The sequence below is a fragment of the Balaenoptera ricei genome, chromosome 13 (genome assembly GCF_028023285.1).
Source record: "Balaenoptera ricei isolate mBalRic1 chromosome 13, mBalRic1.hap2, whole genome shotgun sequence".
Taxonomy (NCBI): Eukaryota; Metazoa; Chordata; class Mammalia; order Artiodactyla; family Balaenopteridae; genus Balaenoptera; species Balaenoptera ricei.
In genome coordinates, this window is record NC_082651.1 from 82,244,620 (window position 1) to 82,263,151 (window position 18,532).

General features: G+C 50.6%; 1 protein-coding gene across 3 annotated transcripts in view; it reads left to right on the forward strand.

Annotated features, from left to right (window-relative positions):
- The window catches only part of OTOF (otoferlin), an 88,859-nt gene that overhangs the window by 17,899 nt on the left and 52,428 nt on the right, over nucleotides 1–18,532 (forward strand). For all 3 annotated transcript variants that reach the window (XM_059893421.1, XM_059893420.1, XM_059893422.1), the window contains exons 3-4: nucleotides 10,115–10,203; nucleotides 16,855–16,954. In XM_059893421.1, the coding sequence (XP_059749404.1) occupies nucleotides 10,115–10,203; nucleotides 16,855–16,954 (189 nt within the window). The remainder of the gene's footprint in view (nucleotides 1–10,114; nucleotides 10,204–16,854; nucleotides 16,955–18,532) is intronic.

Genomic DNA, 18,532 nt, shown 5'->3' on the forward strand with positions numbered 1-18,532 from the left:
CATTGCTATGCTAATCTGTTGTTTCTACAGTACTCCATGGGACACATCCAACACACATTAGGTTGACCAACCATCCTGGGACTTGCCTGAGATTTAGGGGGTTCCTGGGACACAGATTTTCAGGGCTAAAAGCAGAAAAGTCATGGTCAACCCAGGGTGAGTTAATCACCCTACCCATTTCGCCTGTGCACCCACCCCCCATGAGGAACTCCTAGCTTGCCTCCAACTCCCCACCACCAGAGATGCTATGGATATTCTTATGCATATGCCCTTTGGGCTTCTGTAAGTATTTATCTGGGATATACACCAGGGCCAGGAATTGCTAGCTCATAGGCTATGCATACACTTAATTTGACCCAGGACTGTCATGGTTTACACTAACAGTGCCTGTTTTCCACATCCTCATGTACACCTGGTGTTATACAGCTCTCTGATTCTCACCAGGCTAACAATGATACCTCATTGTTTTAAAGATACATTTAAAGGTTCCTCTTCTTTAAATTGCCTGTCCATATTCTTGGCCCTTTTTTCCTATTGTTATAGCTCTTTTCTTATTGGTTTGCAAGAGCTCTTTGTATGTTCTAGATACCCACTCCTTGTTGGTTTAAGATATTGAAATATCCTCTCCCAGTCTACCATCTATCTATTAACTTTGTCCCTGGTGCCCCTCATTGACTAGAAATTCTTAATCCTGGCGTGTTTCCAAGTTTTGTTGAAGAAGTCTATATACTCTTCTTGGTTACAAATATATTTTCCTACATTTTCTGATTTTATAGTTGTATCTTTTATCTTGTATGTGGTTTTTGATAGGGGTCCAGTTTTATTTTTCTCTATAAAGGGAACCATTTTTGCTAACATCAGCTTGCAAAGCAAGCAATCACCTCTTCCATTTATTGTATGTTGAAGTCTATGTCTGAGTCTTCTATTCTATTCCTTTAGTCTATCTGTCTATTCTTGAACTTACCACACTGTGTTAATTAATATGGCTTTTTAAAAATGTCTTAATATCTGATGAGGCAAGTTCTTTACTCTTTTTTTTTTTGAAGTTTGTTTGAAGTTTGGTTTTTTTTGAAGTTTCTTTGACTCCCTTTTCACTTTCTGTATGTCTTCTTGAACCAATTTTGGATTTTTACATTTTTCTAGGCATTTTTACATTTCATCTGGGTTTTCAAATTTATTAGTGCACATTTGATCATACTGTTTTAAGATTGTTTTAAAATCTTTTTTGTGCCTAAAGTTATTTCCCCCTTTTTATTCCATATTTCATTTATTTGTATCTTCTCTCTGTTTTTCTTGGTCAGTCTTGCTAAAGATTTGTTTATCTTATTAGTCTCTGTAAAGAACCAGCTTTTGGCTTCATTAATCTCCCCTACTGTGGCTCTCCATTTCATTGATTTCTGCCCTTTTCTTAATTATTTCTTTTCTGTTTATTTTATTCTACTCTATGGCTCTTTTCCTAACTTCTTGAGTGCTAAGCCTATTATTTTTAACTTTTCTTGTTTCTTAATAAATGTATTTGAAGCTGTAAATTTTGCTCTATATACAGTTTTAACTGTATCCTACAAATGTTTATATATAGTGTTTTCACTATTATTCAGGTTTAAACTTTTCTTACATTCCTTTATGATTTTCTTCTAAACCCAAGAGTTATACAATAATATGTTATTTAGTTTCCAAATACATGTATGAAATTATAGCTCCTTATTTTATTCATTTCTAGTTTTATTGCATTATGATCAAAGAACAGAGTCTGTATGGTATTGATCCTTTGGAATTTACTGAGACTTCTCTTATGACCTAATTCATGGTCATAAATGCTCCCTCTGCTTAAAAGGAATTTGTTTAGTGTGGGGTTCTATCTGTAGCTCAATATAAGCTTGATATTATATAAGCTCAAGCTTATTATTTATATTATTTAATTCTTCAAATGTTCTGTTTATTTTTCTCTGCTTGATCTATCAGTTTCAATAATGACTGTAATAAAATCTACTGCTACAACTGTTGATTTATATATTTCTCCCTGCAGTTCTGTCAGTTGTTGCTTGATGTGTTTTGAAACTGTTACTAGTTGCCTTTATGTTCATGATGGCTATATCATCTTGCTTATTTTTCCCTCAACTGGCACTTAATATCCTTCTTTGTCTCTTATGTTGTTTTTTGCATTAATTTCCATTTTGTCAGATATTAAGATTGCTATCTCAGCCAATTTTGGTTCGTTTGCCTGGTATATCTGTTTCGATCCTTTTAATTTCTTGGTATATCTTTTTTCATGTTCTTATCTTCAATAATTCCGTTTTTAAAATCAAGTGTGTCTTCTTAAGGCATGGATTATTAGGTCTTGTTTTCTTACCCAATGTGAGAGTCTCTCTGTTTTAATTGATTGGTTTTACCCATTTGCCTCTACTGTAATTTCTATTATTATAAGGCTTATTTCTATCACCATCTTATTTTATATTTTCCATTTACTGTACTTTCTTTCTTTTTTTTCCTATTTTCCAGCTTTCAGTTGGATAGATTGAGTTTCTTTTGTTAGTTGAAAAGCTATGTATTCTGGTTTTGTTTTCAAGGTAGGTAGTCAGCCTTCCATACTTATGTTTATGTTCTCCTATTGAGAGCTCAAATAAATAAGTAATTATAATTTCTCCTAACATGACAAGTACCTTAATACTCACTTGTGCCTCTTTGATTTCCCCAACTCAGCCCACATCCTCATGCGGATATTGACTAGATTAGAATTTTAATTCTAGGTTCTTAAGAAGGTGTGTTCTCTTTTTCCTTTATTTGTGCTAGCCTTCTTTGTTCTTTTTAAAGACAACGATAGTCTTTACCAAGATACTTAATCACCTTTATTTCTCATATCTCTTGAAGCATCTCTTGGAATTGTTTTTCTTCTTATTTGAGTACCTCCTCCAAAAGTATTTTTCATTTGAATCTTTATGTGGCAATCCTTCTAAAGCTTTGTAAATCTGAGAATGTTTCTTATTTCTTCAAATTTGAATGAGAGTTTCATCAGATATAAAATTCTAAGCTCGAAGTTCTTTCCTTCACAACTTCAAATAGAAGTCCTTTATCTTTGATATTCTTAAATTTTATTATAATGTGTCTAATTGTGGGTTTCCTGATCTTTCCTTTTTTGCACTATTTTGTGAGCTCTTTCAAATCTAAGGCCTTTCATCTTTCATTTATTATAGAAAATTCTATCTCTATTATTTTTTTCAAACATTCAGTTTTTATATTGTTCTTGCCTCTGCAGCTCCTATGATCAGATGTCAGTACTACTTCTAGCTGACATTTCTTAGCTTTTCTGGTTTTTGTTGATTAATCCTTTGCTGCTGTCTTCTGAGGGAGTTCTTCAAATTGATCTTCCAATTTACTAATTTGTTCTTTTTTCTTATGATTCCTTGAACTTGTTTTATATTGCTGTTATATAGTTTTATGGTCCATTCGTTCTAATGATCCTGTTCCAGTTGGTGTATACAGTTCAGTCTGTTGTCTTTTTTTTTTATAGGAGAGATACTCTCCCAGTCTCTTTACTTTGCCCTGTTTGAGCTCCCCTGGTATCAGCTACTCTGTCTGGTAATGAGTACTGAGCAACCATCAAAGGCTGCTGTGTCAGCCTCTAGGGGCTGAAGGGTGGGCGTGAGCACCAGGGGGGCCCAGTCACCACAGAAACAGAGTCAGGGTCTCATCTCTAAGCCTTAAAGGCGAGACATGGTTGACAGAAAGCAGTCGAGATTTTTAATAAACCGGCTCTGGGGGTTCAATGAGAGAAAGTATGAGACAGCTGGTTTATCAGCATCTATTTTTATTAAACCTCATCCCGGTAGGGTTTTTGTCACAGTTTTATCAGTAAAGGAGCAGGCAACCATTGCCCCAAGGTAGTGCCAGGGAGTGATGAGAGCAGAACTTGCAAAGATGTCCTCCAACCTGTTCTCCCACTGCTGCTTCCACTCACCCCTCCCCCACAAGCTGAGCAGCCGCCATACTCCCCAGCTCATGTCAGTTCACACAGCCTTTGGTCCCCCTGGGTTTCTCATACCTGCTTGCATGTTTGTTTGGTACTTCCTAGAATCCATATTCCCCTCTTGCTTCTGTAGCTCCTACGGGGTTGACTTTGGGGTGAGAGGCAGCAGAGTCCTAAGTCACCATCTTGGCACAAAGCTGCAGCTCTGCTTGACCCCAGAAGAGCTTACCCCATCTTTCCTGGGCCTTGCCCCTCACGTCTGGCTCTGTCTGGGCTGGAAAGGGCCTCATGACAGCCTGTTCCCTTTGAGGCTAGCATTTAGCTGACCAGCCTTCAGGGGCCACTGAGAACTGCTGTCTCCTCCTCACTCTGGGCCCATCCCACGCGGTACAGCTGTGTCCGTAGGGCCAGAGCTGTAGGCACAGGGGAGCAAGGCCTCAACCTTCTCACCTGGGCTCAGGCCACCACTGACCATCACAGCCCCCAAGCTGTACCCTCCCCGGTGAGAGTTCTGTTCTTGCCTTCTCCGCCTCCTGGCTGTATGACTTTCAGCCTCAGTTTCTAAGCCTCAGCTACCACACTTGTCAAATGGGGCAGGTGATGGGTATGAAATCTCTTTGTAAAACCATGAACAAAATGAGAGATTGTCGTGACAATGGAACCATTGCCGGTACTAAGCCTGGTGTCTCAGCCTCAGATGAGCCCCACCGCACAACCTGCCTGTTCCTTCCCCTCCGCACCACCTCCTCAGTCAGGGCCCCGAGCTGGAGGGCCTGGCTGGGTGAGGATGCAGGCCGCCTGGCTCAATCGCTCAGCCCTGCCTCCCTGGGCGTCTGCCCCCAGTCAGCCAGGCACAGCATCGACTCCCTCCTTCTCACCAAGTATCCCAGGGGACATGTCTACCCAGACCTCCAGCCCGTGAGCAACCTGATGCCCCTTATAAGGGCACTGTCACTCTTTTCCATTAACTGCACCCTGGGACACCTGAGCCATGGGTATACATGACATTCCAAGTTAATCACCGTGTCCTTCCTCTTCCCAGTGCCGCCCAGCACGGGGCGGGGGGCGAGTCAGTCCTGCCGCCCCGAGCACGGGACCACGTTCTGAGCACCTGATGTGTGCCAGGCCCAGGTAGAGATGCCCCAGAGGGAGAGGCAGGTGCAACAATACACAAGGATCCCTGCAGGAACTTGGGCACAGGGAGCCTCCGGGTCAGTGCAGAGAGACCAGGAAGGCGTGGAAGCCAGGGAGTTATGGGCACAAGCACATGCCAGGATCGGAGAGCAGCCGTGAGGCGGGGAGAAGTAGCTCCCACCCGGGGAAATTTATACACACACGAGCACTTGGTGGAACGGGGCAAGGATGCTAAGTGACCTGCAGGGCTCAGGCCCTCCCAGGGGACATGGACTTGCCTGTCACACTGGGCAGCCCCGTGGGAAGATCATGGCAGCAGTTTCCCACAGCAGCACCATGCTGCGTCCTGAGCAAGGCCTCTTCCATCCAGTCTCCACAGCAACTACAGTGATGAAACTCGGGCTCAGAGACTACGTATCCTTCCCAAGGTGACAGCTGTAAGCGGCAAAGCCAGGGTTCTTAGATACTAAGCCCCCTCTGGATGCAGCAGTAGAAAGCTGCTTGGCCTGACCCCCGACACTCCTGCAAGGTCTTGCTGGGGTCTCTCCACACCCTTGTCTCCATTTCTCCTTCTAAGGAGCAGCTTGCAGCCTGGCAGCCCCTGGTCAGCAGGGTACATGCCACAAAGCAGTGGAGGCAACCGTCCCAGCTCCTGCTCAGGAAGGGCCCGGGGAACTCTCCAAAGAGAGCCTGGAACTGCACCCATACTTATACCTGTCTCCCCAGCCTCGGGCGGACAAGTCCTAAACTTTCCCGGCTGGCTCCTGAAAGAACCAGCCTGTCAGTGGTTCCAGAATAAACTTGGAAAAGAAACCTCAGCTGCCCCTTACAAAACCTCCAAAGGTCTCCTAGCTTCCCAGCAAGTCTTTTTTCTCACCCTTACTGTGCCCAGGGCCTTTGGGAACCAGTTCAGTGAGGTACAAAGCACATTGGCCTAGGAGTCACGAGACCTGGGCTACAGTCCCCACTGAGGTGTTAATGAGCTCTGTGCCCTTGGGTTGGCCACTCAACCTCTCCAGGCCTCAGATTCCCCTTCTGAAAAATGGGGTCAGACTCTTTGCTCTGTCTGCCTCACAGAAATGTTGCATGGCTGAAAATGAAATAAAAGACATGAAAACAAATGTCTCTCCCTCTTCTACTCAGACAAGGATGGGAGGGGCCGCTGCAGGCAGGGCCGAGGAACCTGAGGCGGTTGGGGGGTGGACATGGCAGAAAGACAGTGCTCTGTACAACAATGGTGGAAACAAAGCCTGGACCTGGTGTCTCCTTTCCCAGAGGCTGGAACTTGAGATCGTGCATTTAACCTACAGCTATGGAGAAGCTAACGAGAGAGAGTGAGAGAGAGAGAGAGAGACAGAGACGGAGAGAGACAGCCTTCGTGCCAGGCCAGCAGCCAGCAGAGGCCCCTGGTGGTGGGGTGGGGGGATGGCCACAACCAGCCTACTCCAAGCCAGCTTGGTTTGGCCTTAACCAGGCTCTTGTGGACCAGACCTCCCAGCAGAGACCAGAATAACAATAGTAATTGTAGGAATAAGAGCAGCTGCGAGGTACTGAGTGCTTGGTACACAGCAGGATGGGCTGAGAGCTTACGCAAGCCTCATAACTCATTGCAATGCACTGGGTGGGCACCACCCCAGGCAATGAGTAGCGCATCAGGATTTGAACCCTAGTCTAACTCCAGAGCCTATGGCCACTTGCAAAGCGGACAAGGCTCAGTCCTGCCCTCAAGGGGCTCAGTCCCGTGGGGAGATGGACCCAGAACAGGAAACATGGACTATGGGCCTTCTGAGCCCAGAGGAGGGAGAGGTCATCAGCCTGGGCGGTAGAGGGTCAGAGCTCATCTTCCCACTTCACTTGTACCTGGAAGACATGGGCTGTGAGCAACATGGGTCAGGAACATACCTGTCTGGTTCGTGAATGGCCTGGCACCCAGCACAGGGCTCAGGGGAATATTGCCGAGTGAAAGAATGAACAAAGGAAAAAACCCAATTTGAGTCTTGGGTCTTTAACTTCCCAAGACAGTCTCTTTCCATTGCACCCTAAAACTTTGCAACACATCCTCAAATTTTCCCCCCAAAATTTAGAGGGCTGTCTCTTTAAGGACATTGCCTTGCTGATTTAGGATGGTTTCAAACCCAGTTGATGAAGCCCAGGATAACCCAGGTCATTCTCCAGCCTACATCAGGGAAACCTTTCCGTGGAGTCTTAGATAGCTGGGGCTGATAGGATGCAGAACTCCGCCACCCTGGCCAGCACCTGCCAGGTCACGGCCAAGCTTAGAGCTGGTGAACTGGGTCACAGCTCCACACTCCCGGTGCTCCTGAGACCCCCTTCAGACAGAGGTCCTCTTCCCTCCCTCTGCCCCTAATGCTGGCCACCTTACTCTGTCAATGTCCCTATCCCAGGCTGCAATTTCAGGTCTGTGTCTGTCTTCAGAACTACGCAGGAGCTCCTGAGAGACACCCCTGCCTCCCCACACAGAGCCCGGCACACAGGAGGTGCTCAGCAAACATGTGCTCCTGCGTGGGGCTTGCTGGCTCATGACAACTTGAGTAGCTATGTTTGGCTCAGCTGCTACCTGAGTCCCCTGGCATGTTTGGAGGCCGACACGGGGCGGGATCCTAGATGATGTGCGGGATCCCTTGGCCCGATCGCTAGGCCACTGATTTCAGGGCATCTCCAGAGGCAGAAGACACAACCCTCAGCTGCTGTGGCTGCAGGAAGAGAATCATGCTGGTGCTGCCTCAGGCTGGAGAGAGGCTCTCTGTCCCCAGCAGCCCCCTGCAATCCCTTCAGTGTCCATCCCCAAGGATGCCAGACCTTGCCCCGGCTCCTGGAAATAACAGCAACGCAGTAGAATTCACTGTAATAAAGCGCCATGTTGATCAGGCTCTTACTTGCGCTGGGTTCTGCGCTAGTGCTTCACCAGCCTCGCGATAACCCCAAGAAGCAGTACTGTGACGTCACCCTCGCTTTCCAGAGGAGGAGGAGGAGTGTGGAGAGGGGAATCAGCTCGGCCTCGCCATCAGGCCAGCAAAGAGCAGCACTGCAGTGGAGGCAACCATTGGAGGTCGATTTGCTGAGTGCCTACCACGTGGCAGGCCCCGTGCTGGGTGCAGGGAGACCCCAGTAAACAAGACGAGACTGGGCCTGTCGGCTCTGCTCAGGCTCCGAACTGCTGAGTGGGACAGGCAAGCTATCCCAGGAGTTCTGGGGACAGCGGGAAGGGAGGGGGCTGGTATGTGGAGAGGCAAGGGCTGGGCAGGGAGCCAGCTCTGCCACTGATGACAGGCCTCCCTGACATGCGGCTGACTCCTAGGGAGAGACACAGGTAGCACGGAGGACTGTCACAGTCATCTAGGGCTGCGTAACAAACCACCCCAAAGCTCACTGACAAATTATCAACGTTTTCGTGTTTCTCATGCTTCTGTGGGTTGGCTGGGCTCGACTGAGGCTCCTTCCTGGAAATGCTAAATGTGCTCCCTCAGCTGAAAAATTTCTGAAAGGGCGCCCCCGTGTGGGCTTCCTCTGGAGTCTCATCCCCAGTCAGGGCCCCCCCAGGTGCCCCTCCCAGCCCTTGCTGACTCCCCTCCTCTCTGCTCAGTAAACTGGTCCATGACGGTGGCCTTCTTATCCTGTCGGCCCTGGTGACCCAGTAAACTGCACCCCGACCACTGGGCAAGTCAGGAGGGCCTGGCGATGGGCAAGAAGAGACCACAAGCCGCTTCCCTCTCTGGGCCCCTTTTCCTCGAAAGGACTTCGCGTTTCCCGGTTCCTTTGTGTTCACCTAATTATGTCACTCTTCAACACCACCCGCCTCTAACTGTGCCATTTCCACAGCTCCTTTTTCTCCTACTCCTTCCCTCCTTCAAGTGCCAAAATCCCACGCACAGACCCTCAGGTGGCTCAAACACCCCTTTCCCCTTGGTTCTAAGAAAACCGAAATCTTGGTGCCCCCCCCAGACCCTCCTCCCTCTGCACGGTGGCTAATGAGTTCGCCCTTCGCACGCTAGTTTATTTCCCTTCAGCCCGATAATGGCAACTTCATTAAGAAAACCATACCCTTGCTGAGCTGGAGACCTCCAGATGGCAGGAACAGAGCAGCTTAATGGGGCCTGTGGGTGGCCAGGCTGCCTCCCAGGCCCCCCTCCCCCTCTTCTTCCTTCTGCGTCCAAGGCCTCCAAAGTCCCCCCCCACGCCCCTCTCAAAGCCCTCTCCCTCCGCACCCCAGGCCCCCCTCCCTCCTCTGCTTCTTCCCCCCTCACCTGCCCGCTCCAGCTGACCGTGGAGGTGTCAGTGTTCCCCCTGGGCCTTGGCCAGCCCCAGAGAGAGGGGACATGAAGGCCATGACAGGCCCTGCCCACACTCGGCCGTGATCTTCCAGGCTGGCTCGGTGCTCCCGCAGCCCCCAAGTCCTCAGTGGAGAATGAAGAATTGCTCTGAAGCAGCACGCTTGCCGCGTGGGCCCTCAGAAGCCTCCCCAGCACCTGCTGGGCCACTAAAAACAGCGTCCTGTTACTTCCCTGAACCCTAGTTCCTCTGTCTCTAGAACGGAGACCACGTTACCAGCCTCTTGGGTGGTTGTAAAGACTAAACGAATTAATGCATCTGAAGTATTCAGACCCACATAATGAAAAGTTCAGACCCACAAATGGCAGCTATTATTACTATTACTATTGTTATTATTTATTACTAGCCTCTTGTGCATTCTGAATTTGGTGGGGTATATAAATGAAACTTAAAAAGTCACTGCCTTCCACCTGCTCTGTCAAATCCCCCTTGTTTAGCATCTCTCAGCGGCATCTTGAGCAGACCCCAGAGCTTTCTGGTTATTTTCGGTTATTCAAAGTCCAGTCCAGAAGGGTTTATTGCTCCACCAGGTTTCCGTCTGGTCTTCCAATTCCTGTGAAGCATTGGGCTGATGTGAGGGGCTATCTTACCAGGGGTCCCCCTCCCACTCCCCACACCCCTCCCTGTCATTTCCACCCAAGGCCACAGCTGTCCCTCTCTCCCCAGACCTTCCGGTGGCAGGTGGCCAGCAGCATCGACAGCAATGAGATGCTCGAGATTCAGATCTTCAACTACAGCAAAGTCTTCAGCAACAAGTAAGTGAGGGGCGGGGCACGAGAGGCGGGGCCCCGAGGGGCGGGGGGCCCTGCCCTGTTCCTTGGGCTGCCCCCTCCTTTGAGTTTAAAAGGGGACCCGCACTCGGGCCTGGATTGCCCTTCAAAGACCTGCCCCCAACCCCCCCCAAACCCCCGCTCCCTCATGTTGCCCTCAGAATCCCCTAGCCCTCCCAATCCTTGTTGGCCAAGTTCACTCTCTCTGTCCCCAGTCCCAGCACAGCTTCCTGTTTCCTTCCTCAAGTTTTCCCCCTTACACCACGCTGGGCAACAGTTACCCATCAGAGAAGGTGGTAATACCCACCAACAGATCATCTATCTGTAGCCTTGAGAGTGAACTTGTCACACCTGTGGAGGACTGGCAGCTCCGAGGCAGTTTGGTGCAGTGGTTTAGGAGTCAGGAGAGCCTGCTCTCAGATCCCAGCTCAGTCATCTACTGTGTGACCCTGGGCAGGTTGCATGACCTCTCTGAGTTCAATGTTTGCATGTGTAAAGAAGATAAGTACTTACCTCAAAGGGAAGCTGTGAAAATTAAATGAGATAGATGTTCATTCATTCATTCAATCCCCATGTTTACTAAATGCCTACTGTGATGGCGAGGTGCCCACCTTCATGGAGCCTGGTCTCCTTTCTCCCCTTCCTAATCCTCAAACTCCCAGAAACCAGGCTATGTGAACAGTGATGGAGGAAACCAAGGATGTGGAAGAGATTGCTAAATCATTTAAATGAAAGCTGCTGGACCAATCCCTAAAATGCTTGAAAACATCAAAACTCGTGCTATAAACAAATCAGAAGTATCTGGTAAATTGTTTAGGAAATCAACTACGGTAACAGTGAGTATGCTGGAATATAAGGCTTCGATGAGTTGTTCTAAAATGCCAGCAAGAAGGAGACAGAAGAGGGGATTCCCTACTCTGATACTCCTTCTTTCTCTCTCCCGGCCCTCCCTGCCCCAACCCAGGAAAAGGCAGGAAACCCCACAAGGGGAGACCTGGACCTGGTGGAAGTGGGTCCTGCTGTTTCCTTGGAAGCCTGGAGAAGGTCCAGGGCACAGTTGGCTGCAGAGCTGGGGTGGGGAGGAGTGGTGGTCTCGTGGACAACGCAGGGCCCACCTGACACAGGCCAGCTCAGGGGTCGGAAAGGGAGGGCAGGTGCTTGGAGTCAGGTGGGCCTCAGTCTCCCACCCTGGAGTCTGGGCTCTATTTCCCAGAGCCAAAGAAAAGGGTCACCTAGTGTTTTCCCTCTGTCCCCACCATGGCCCAGCTCAGTCACCAGGCTCCTTCTGATGGGGCAGCTGAGCCTCTGGGGAGCCTTTGGGGGCTGCACCGGGCACGGCAACCAGCAAAGCCACACCCGCTGCTCGGGACAGTGGCCGGCACCCAGCAGGCCCCCCCTTACTTTGTGGAATGAGTGAATGAGTAAATGTCAGGAGGAGAGGGCGTACAGGGTAGGAGGATCTGGGCACAGGAGTTCGAGTGGCCCTTCTTCTCTGAAGAGCTCAGGGCTCTCCAGGAACCCAGTCACATGACTGGTACATTTGGGGAAACTGAGGTAAAGGAGGCTGGCGTGAGATTTAGAGCCTGTGGGCCTGATCCCACCACCACCCACCGCAGAGAAAGGGACTTATTCTAGAAGCAGAGGGCAGCATAGAAGCTGACCCCTCACCCAGGCCAGGAGACCCCAGGTCTGCTCCGCCCACCTTGAATGAGGTCCTTTTTTCAAGAGCCTTGGGCTTCCCTGTGAGGACGTGGTGTTGGGTCCAGAGGATCTTGTGCCACCCCCTCTGCCTGTCCAGGACCCTTCATGGGGGCTGGCCTGACCCAGGCACCAGTCTCCTGGGGCTCCTGAATAATTCAGGAGCCAGGAGAGCAGTGGAGGCCTGGTGAGGCCTCAGGCACTTGACACCAGCTCCCAGAGGAAAGCAATGAATTATTGACAGGCCCTGGTGCCGGGTTGCAGCTCTACTGTGGTCAGTCTGTGGGCCCCCCTCGCTGCTGGCTAACTACCCGAGAATCCTGCCCCTACTCAGCCTGCCCAGCCGCTCCGTGGGGGCCAGCGCAGCCTCCAGAGTCGGGGGTTGCCATCCGGAGGGCCCACCTCCCAGGCAGCTCCTCCACGCTGACCCACTGGGAGGAGCAGGGGCAATAGGCAGAGCCCGCTGAGCTTCCAGCCAGGCTGGACAAAGGGCAGCTGGGATCGGGGCAGGACGTGGTCTCCGGGGTCACCAGGCAGGCCAGACCCAAGGCTTCCTTCCTTCCTGCACCAGCTCCTTCCCCAGAGAACATCTATGGAAGGGGGTTGAGGGGCAACGCTCTGTTGGAAGCAGCATGCGGGCACTTGTTTTGAAGTTGTGTTTTCATAGCAAGCACCCTGGTTTTGCTTAGACGGTACGTTACAGATGTGCAAAAAGGGTAAAGTTTTATAAAAAATGTTTTTCTTTATTTTTTTAAAGTTTTTATTGGAGTACAATTGATTTACAATGTTGTGTTAGGTTCAGGTGTACAGCAAAGTGAGTCAGTTTTATATATATACATATAGCCACTCTTTTTTTTTTTCTTAGATTCTTTTCCCATATAGGCCATTACAGAGTATTGAGTAGAGTTCTCTGTGCCATACAGTAGGTTCTTATTCGTTATATATTTTATACAGAGGAGTGTGTATATGTCAATCCCAATCTGCCAATTTATCCCTCCCCCCACCTTATCCCCTGGTAACTGTAAGTTTGTTTTCTACATCCATGACTCTACTTCTCTTTTGTAAATAAGTTCATTTGTACCCTTTTTTTTTTTTTTTTTAATTTTATTTATTTATTTATTTATTTATGGCTGTCTTGGGTCTTCGTTTCTGTGCGAGGGCTTTCTCCAGTTGCGGCGAGCAGGGGTCACTCTTCACTGCGGTGCGCGGGCCCCTCACTATCGCGGCCTCTCTTGTTGCGGAGCACAGGCTCCAGATGCGCAGGCTCAGTAATTGTGGCTCACGGGCCCAGCCGCTCTGCGGCATGTGGGATCTTCCCAGACCAGGGCTCGAACCCGTGTCCCCTGCATTGGCAGGCAGATTCTCAACCACTGCGCCACCAGGGAAGCCCTGTACCCTTTTTTTTTTAGATTCCACGTGTAAGCGATATCATATGATATCTGTCCTTCTGTGTCTGACTTACTTCACTCAGTATGACAATCTCTAGGTCCATCCATGTTGCTGCAAATGGCATTATTTTGTTCTTTTTATGGCTGAGTAATATTCCATTGTATATATGTACCAAATCTTCTTTATCCATTCCTCTGTTGACGGATGTTTTTCTTTATCCTTAACATAAGACTGAGATCACATCTGTTGTCCATTTCAAAGAACACTATTTTTTATTTTTGTTTGGGGGAAGCAGCGGGTAACTATTAAGAGTTAAAGCCCCACAAGCCACCCCCTGTGGGTATGGTGAATTCAGTCCTCTGGCCTTGCTAGCTCCCAGGACCCCAGCCCCATCTTCTGGGCCGCAGGCTTGCTCTGGCTCTGTGAGGCTGCGCATCTGCCCCCAGAGCCCACGCTGTGCAGGAGACCAGTGCTGTATGGGCCCTCCAGATGGCAAACACCGCCCCACCCCGTGCCCCACTGCGACATGTGACATCTGAGTGTGGCGGTATTAGAGGACTTTCACTTGAGTGTACTCACCACCACCCAGTGAAGCAAGTGGTATCACCTCCTTTGCGGAGGTGGAAAAAAAGCAAGGCTCAGAGAGGTTGGAGAACCAGCCCAAGTCACACAGCTGCCAGGTGGTAGAAACCCTCTAAGACCCTGCTGGGCAAACCCACCTCTGTCTGACTCCAGAGCCCAGGCTCTTTCTGCTGTCTACATTGCCTCCCATTAGGGATGGCATTTAGTCTGTGTGTGAACAGGGCTTGGACCAGGGCATGAGGAGGGGGGAATTTGCCAGAAGGCGGATCTCAGCTTACTGTGTGATTGAAGCAGAGGTGGATGGGTGGGCAGTGACAGCAGCCGGGGTGTAGTGAGGTCCCCATCACCTGGCGTCTAGCAGGAGCTGGGAGTGTGTGTCAGGGAGGAGGTTTAAGGGACTTCTTTTTTTTTTTTTAATTTAACATCTTTATTGCAGTATAATTGCTTTACAACGGTGTGTCAGTTTCTGCTTTATAACAAAGTGAATCAGCTATACTAAGGGACTTCTCCTTGACGGAATGCTGGACAAGCTTTCCTCTTAGAACCCTCGCAAGTCTAAAGGTCTGAAAACTTGTTTAAGCCTGGAAGGTGGCCAGAGCCTTCTCTGAGCACTTGTTGGGGAATAGCTCCATCCTGCCCCCTGGGGGTGTCTTGTCACACTGCAGCATCTCTACTGATCCCTGGGTATCTTCTAGGGAAAGTTGTGCCCGCGCACCCAGGGCTCAGCAGGTGCTCAACAGGCCTTAGTGGAGCTAAAAGGGCCTGAAGTTCCAGTCAGCAAGGGGCCGTGGTAGAACAGGGATTCTCAAAGTGTGCTCCCCAAGCACCATCATCAGCATCACCTGGACACTCGTCAGAAATACCCATTCTGGGGCCCCACCTCGCCTGCTGAGTCAGACCCCCTGGGGCGGGGGCCGGCTCCCAAGAGCAGATGGTACACATCTCTCCCAACTCCGTGCTCAGTGGCTTCACACTGGAAGCTTGAAATTGGCCTTGGTGGGGGTATTTACACCATGGAAATGAGCAAAAGCTGCAAGTCAGGACTGCCCTTCCCCTCCCCCAGCCAGCTGTTAAACAGTTGCCAGCACAACGGTGGGTGGGTGGGTCCCAGTCATCTGTGTTTTAGCAGGCCCTCCCACTGATTCTGTTCATGCTGAAGTTTAGAACCACAGATTTAGACCCTAAAGAGATGAAGCTGCAAAAAACCCAGTATATACGTTCATGCCTAGAGTCTACTGTTAGAAGGGCTACACAGGACAGAAGCTAAGAGCCCACCACCCTCATTTTATAAAGACAAAGTTGACACCCAGGGGCAGCGGCTCTAGGTCTCCTGACCGCAGCCCAGCACTTCAGCCCAAGCTGGGGAGAGGGCAGGATGCAGCGGGGGAGGCAGCTTCCAAGGGGCTAGTCTGAGAAGAGCCTGGAAGCCTAGGTAGGGTAGGCTTTAGAGTGGAGGAATGGTATGAACAGTTTCACCCATAGGGAGGATGGGGCGAGCTGACAGATGGAGCTCTGAACCCCGGAGAGAAGCATTCATTCACTGTGGCTGCTCCCACCACTTTCTCCCCTCACACAGACGGGAGGCTTTTTAAAAACAGTGTCTGCCCTCCATGGCCCTCAGGAGGATGCAGACATCAAACATGTCCGGTAAAGTCAGAATCCACCTGATACCTCACCTCATCCGGAGCGGCCATTAAATTAACTGCATCCCTTCCTGTTTTCTCGGCCTCACCTTCCTCCCCTATAAGCCAAGGGCAACACCAGATGATCCCAAGGTCCCCTCCTGTCTCACACCCCGTGAATGCCCCCCTCTGCTTTTGTCCCTTCAACCAGAAGTGGTGTGTATGTTTCGATCTACCCCATGTGGAATCACCGTGTGAGAACCTCTCAGTACCCTGTTCTCTCCTAGAGCAATAACCTTCAAACCATGGGATGAAACGGCATGCAGGTCAACTCAGTCAGCATTTATGGGGCCCCCACTGTTGTTCATTAATTCAGCCAGTAGATTGTGAGACCTCCTGTGAGCCAGAAATATCAAATAGAGTCTGGAAATAGGAAACAGCTGCTTCCCTGGAAAGGCTCAGGCTATAACGTCACCCCCTTGATAACGACCAGACAGCTCCTGGAGTGCTGACTATGTGCTAGGCGCTCTGCTAAGAACTTGGCACAGAGGATCTCTGTTAGTCCTCTAAACAGCTACTCTGTGAAGCAGGGGTTATTAGCTCATCTTAGGAGAAATCTGGGACTGAGAGAGCCCAGGTCAGCTGCCCGGGAAGCAGGTAACCCTCTAGAAAGTGTCCGGGCTGGGTTTCCGATCCCGTCTCTCCGACTCCAGGTCTGTGCTCGTCGCAACACTGCCCTGCTGATCCCCTCTAGGCAGCTGGGCGGATGGGGATCCCACAGTCAGATGGGTTCTTGCCCAAGGAGCCTGCAGAATGCAGGTGTGTGTGGGCACCACTACGACTCAACAGAGGACGAACGAGCCAGTGGTGCCGGTGAGGGGTAGAGACCTCGGTAGTGATTAGGGAGGCGGAAGGGGGAGGAGCTATCTGTGTGTCCGGGAGCCTCTGGTCCTTCCCCACAGCCTCCATGCTGGGCATCTGGAAGCTGCTCCGCAGGGGCTCCGCAACCCCAACCGCCTGTACCCGAGGAGCACGAGGTTCCCCAGGACACACTGACCCGTCTGTGAACGTCCCCCCGGGTGCTCACTGCCCTCAAGCTCTCCCAGGGAAACGGCTGTCCTACGTACAACCACACACAGTTGTTGGGGGCCACAGACCCTCCTGGACATGCCACCCTGGCCAGCCCCAGCTCCTGGGCCACCTTCTCCACCCCCAGCCGGGAGCCTGAGCCAGCCCTCTCGTCCCCTTGCCGGCCAGTCACAGCCTCTCGGGATGTCAGCCTTGCCCCTCGTTCTGGCCTCTTCATGTGAAACCATGAAGACCACGCCCCCTCTGCCGTTCACAGGCTGATCGGGACCTTCCGCATGGTGCTGCAGAAGGTGGTGGAGGAGGGCCACGTGGAGGTGACCGACATGCTGATTGACGACAACAATGCGATCATCCAGGTGAGGGTGCCCAGAGAGTCCCTGGGCCTGCCTATTACGGGTCACCTGGGGGCCTGCTGGCCTCCCTGCCCCGGCACATAGTGTGGTCTGGGGAGCACTCCTTGTGGGCGGGGAGATGAGGTGTGAGGAGGAGACTCAGGTCAGACTCTGCTGGAGCCCCTCAGCCTGGCAGCCATGGCCAGAGCCCTTGGGGCGTGACAGGGCCCCAAGGTGGACACTGCAGTCCTTCCTGCAGTGAGAGTACAAGAGAAGGCGATGGGGGGATGCCCTCCCTTCTCTCCCCAGGGGCCTTTCCATCTGGACCCAGCTCAGGAATCACTAAAGACCTGTCTCTCGTCATCTGAAAGCCAGTCTGAGCCCTGCTGGCCACTCCTGGGCATGACCTTCACTCTGCATGCCTGCCTTGGCATCTAAGACTAGCCTTTCTGTGAAGGCAGGGACCCTCTTTCTATTTCATCTGTCACATCCCATCCCAGCACTTCCAACAGGAACACACATGTACTAATGACGCACAGTCTGTAGGCATTTAATACATGTTCAAACAAAGGAAGGAAATAAACCAATCGGGACGCCCAGACCCCAGGCTCTGCTCTGACGCATCTGTCCCCATGAGCTCATCGATGCCCACCACTGGGCAGTTGAGCCTAGTGGTGAGGAACACAGCCCTTGGGTACAAACATTCATTAGGCCACCCACTAACTGTGGGCTGGCTGCATACCATCTGCAAAGTGAGCAAAATTACAGTATCGACTTCACAGGACTGCTCTGAGGATTAAATGGGAATGCACAGAAAGTGCTTGCAACAGTTAAGCATATAGTAAGTGCTCAATAAATATATAAAGTAAGATCAGTAGCTATTATTTCCTGGCCTCAGTTTATCCATATGTAAAATGGGGCTGTACCATGATTCCCCAACCCTGGGCCCGCATATGACCCTATGTAGTAGCCAGCAGAATAGCCTCAGAAGCAGGACTGCAGCCACAGGGAGCCAGAATGGAAGGAACCCTCTCTGAGGAGTGCCAAGGGTGGGGCAGAAATTCCCACGGTGCCTTGGTGGCTCAAGACACTTCTTCCCTGGGGAAATCGAAGCCTGGGCATTCAGAGGACCACATGCCTAGTGGTCCTGGAGCAAGCCAACCCCTGACCTGGAGGAAGGGAAAGCATGTCTAGAAGATTTCCTAGCACCCACACGGGCTGAGGAAGGGACTAGGATGAGTCTTCTCTGCGCACTGGGGAGAAGCTAGAGCTAAGAGAAGGCTTCTTGCTTTGTGGCCCAAGGACACAGAGAAAATCCCATGGTGACCTCGAGCTCCCATCCTCTCCAGATTAGGAGGGTGGGTGTCAGGTGAGCAGGAAGAAGTGCTGACCTCACGCCTTTGAGGGTGTCCAGGGCCTGGGCTCCTCTCCTGAAGGACATTCTCAGCTCATGTCATCAAATCCCGAGAGAGCATCAGGAGCGAGGGGAAGTCAGCTGATTTCAGACAGGCCACCCCTGGTCCCCGCAGGCAGCCCTGGTTCTGAGGACGAGAGAGTGACCTACACCACGGGGACACTGGAGGATGCTCTTGATTATGTGTC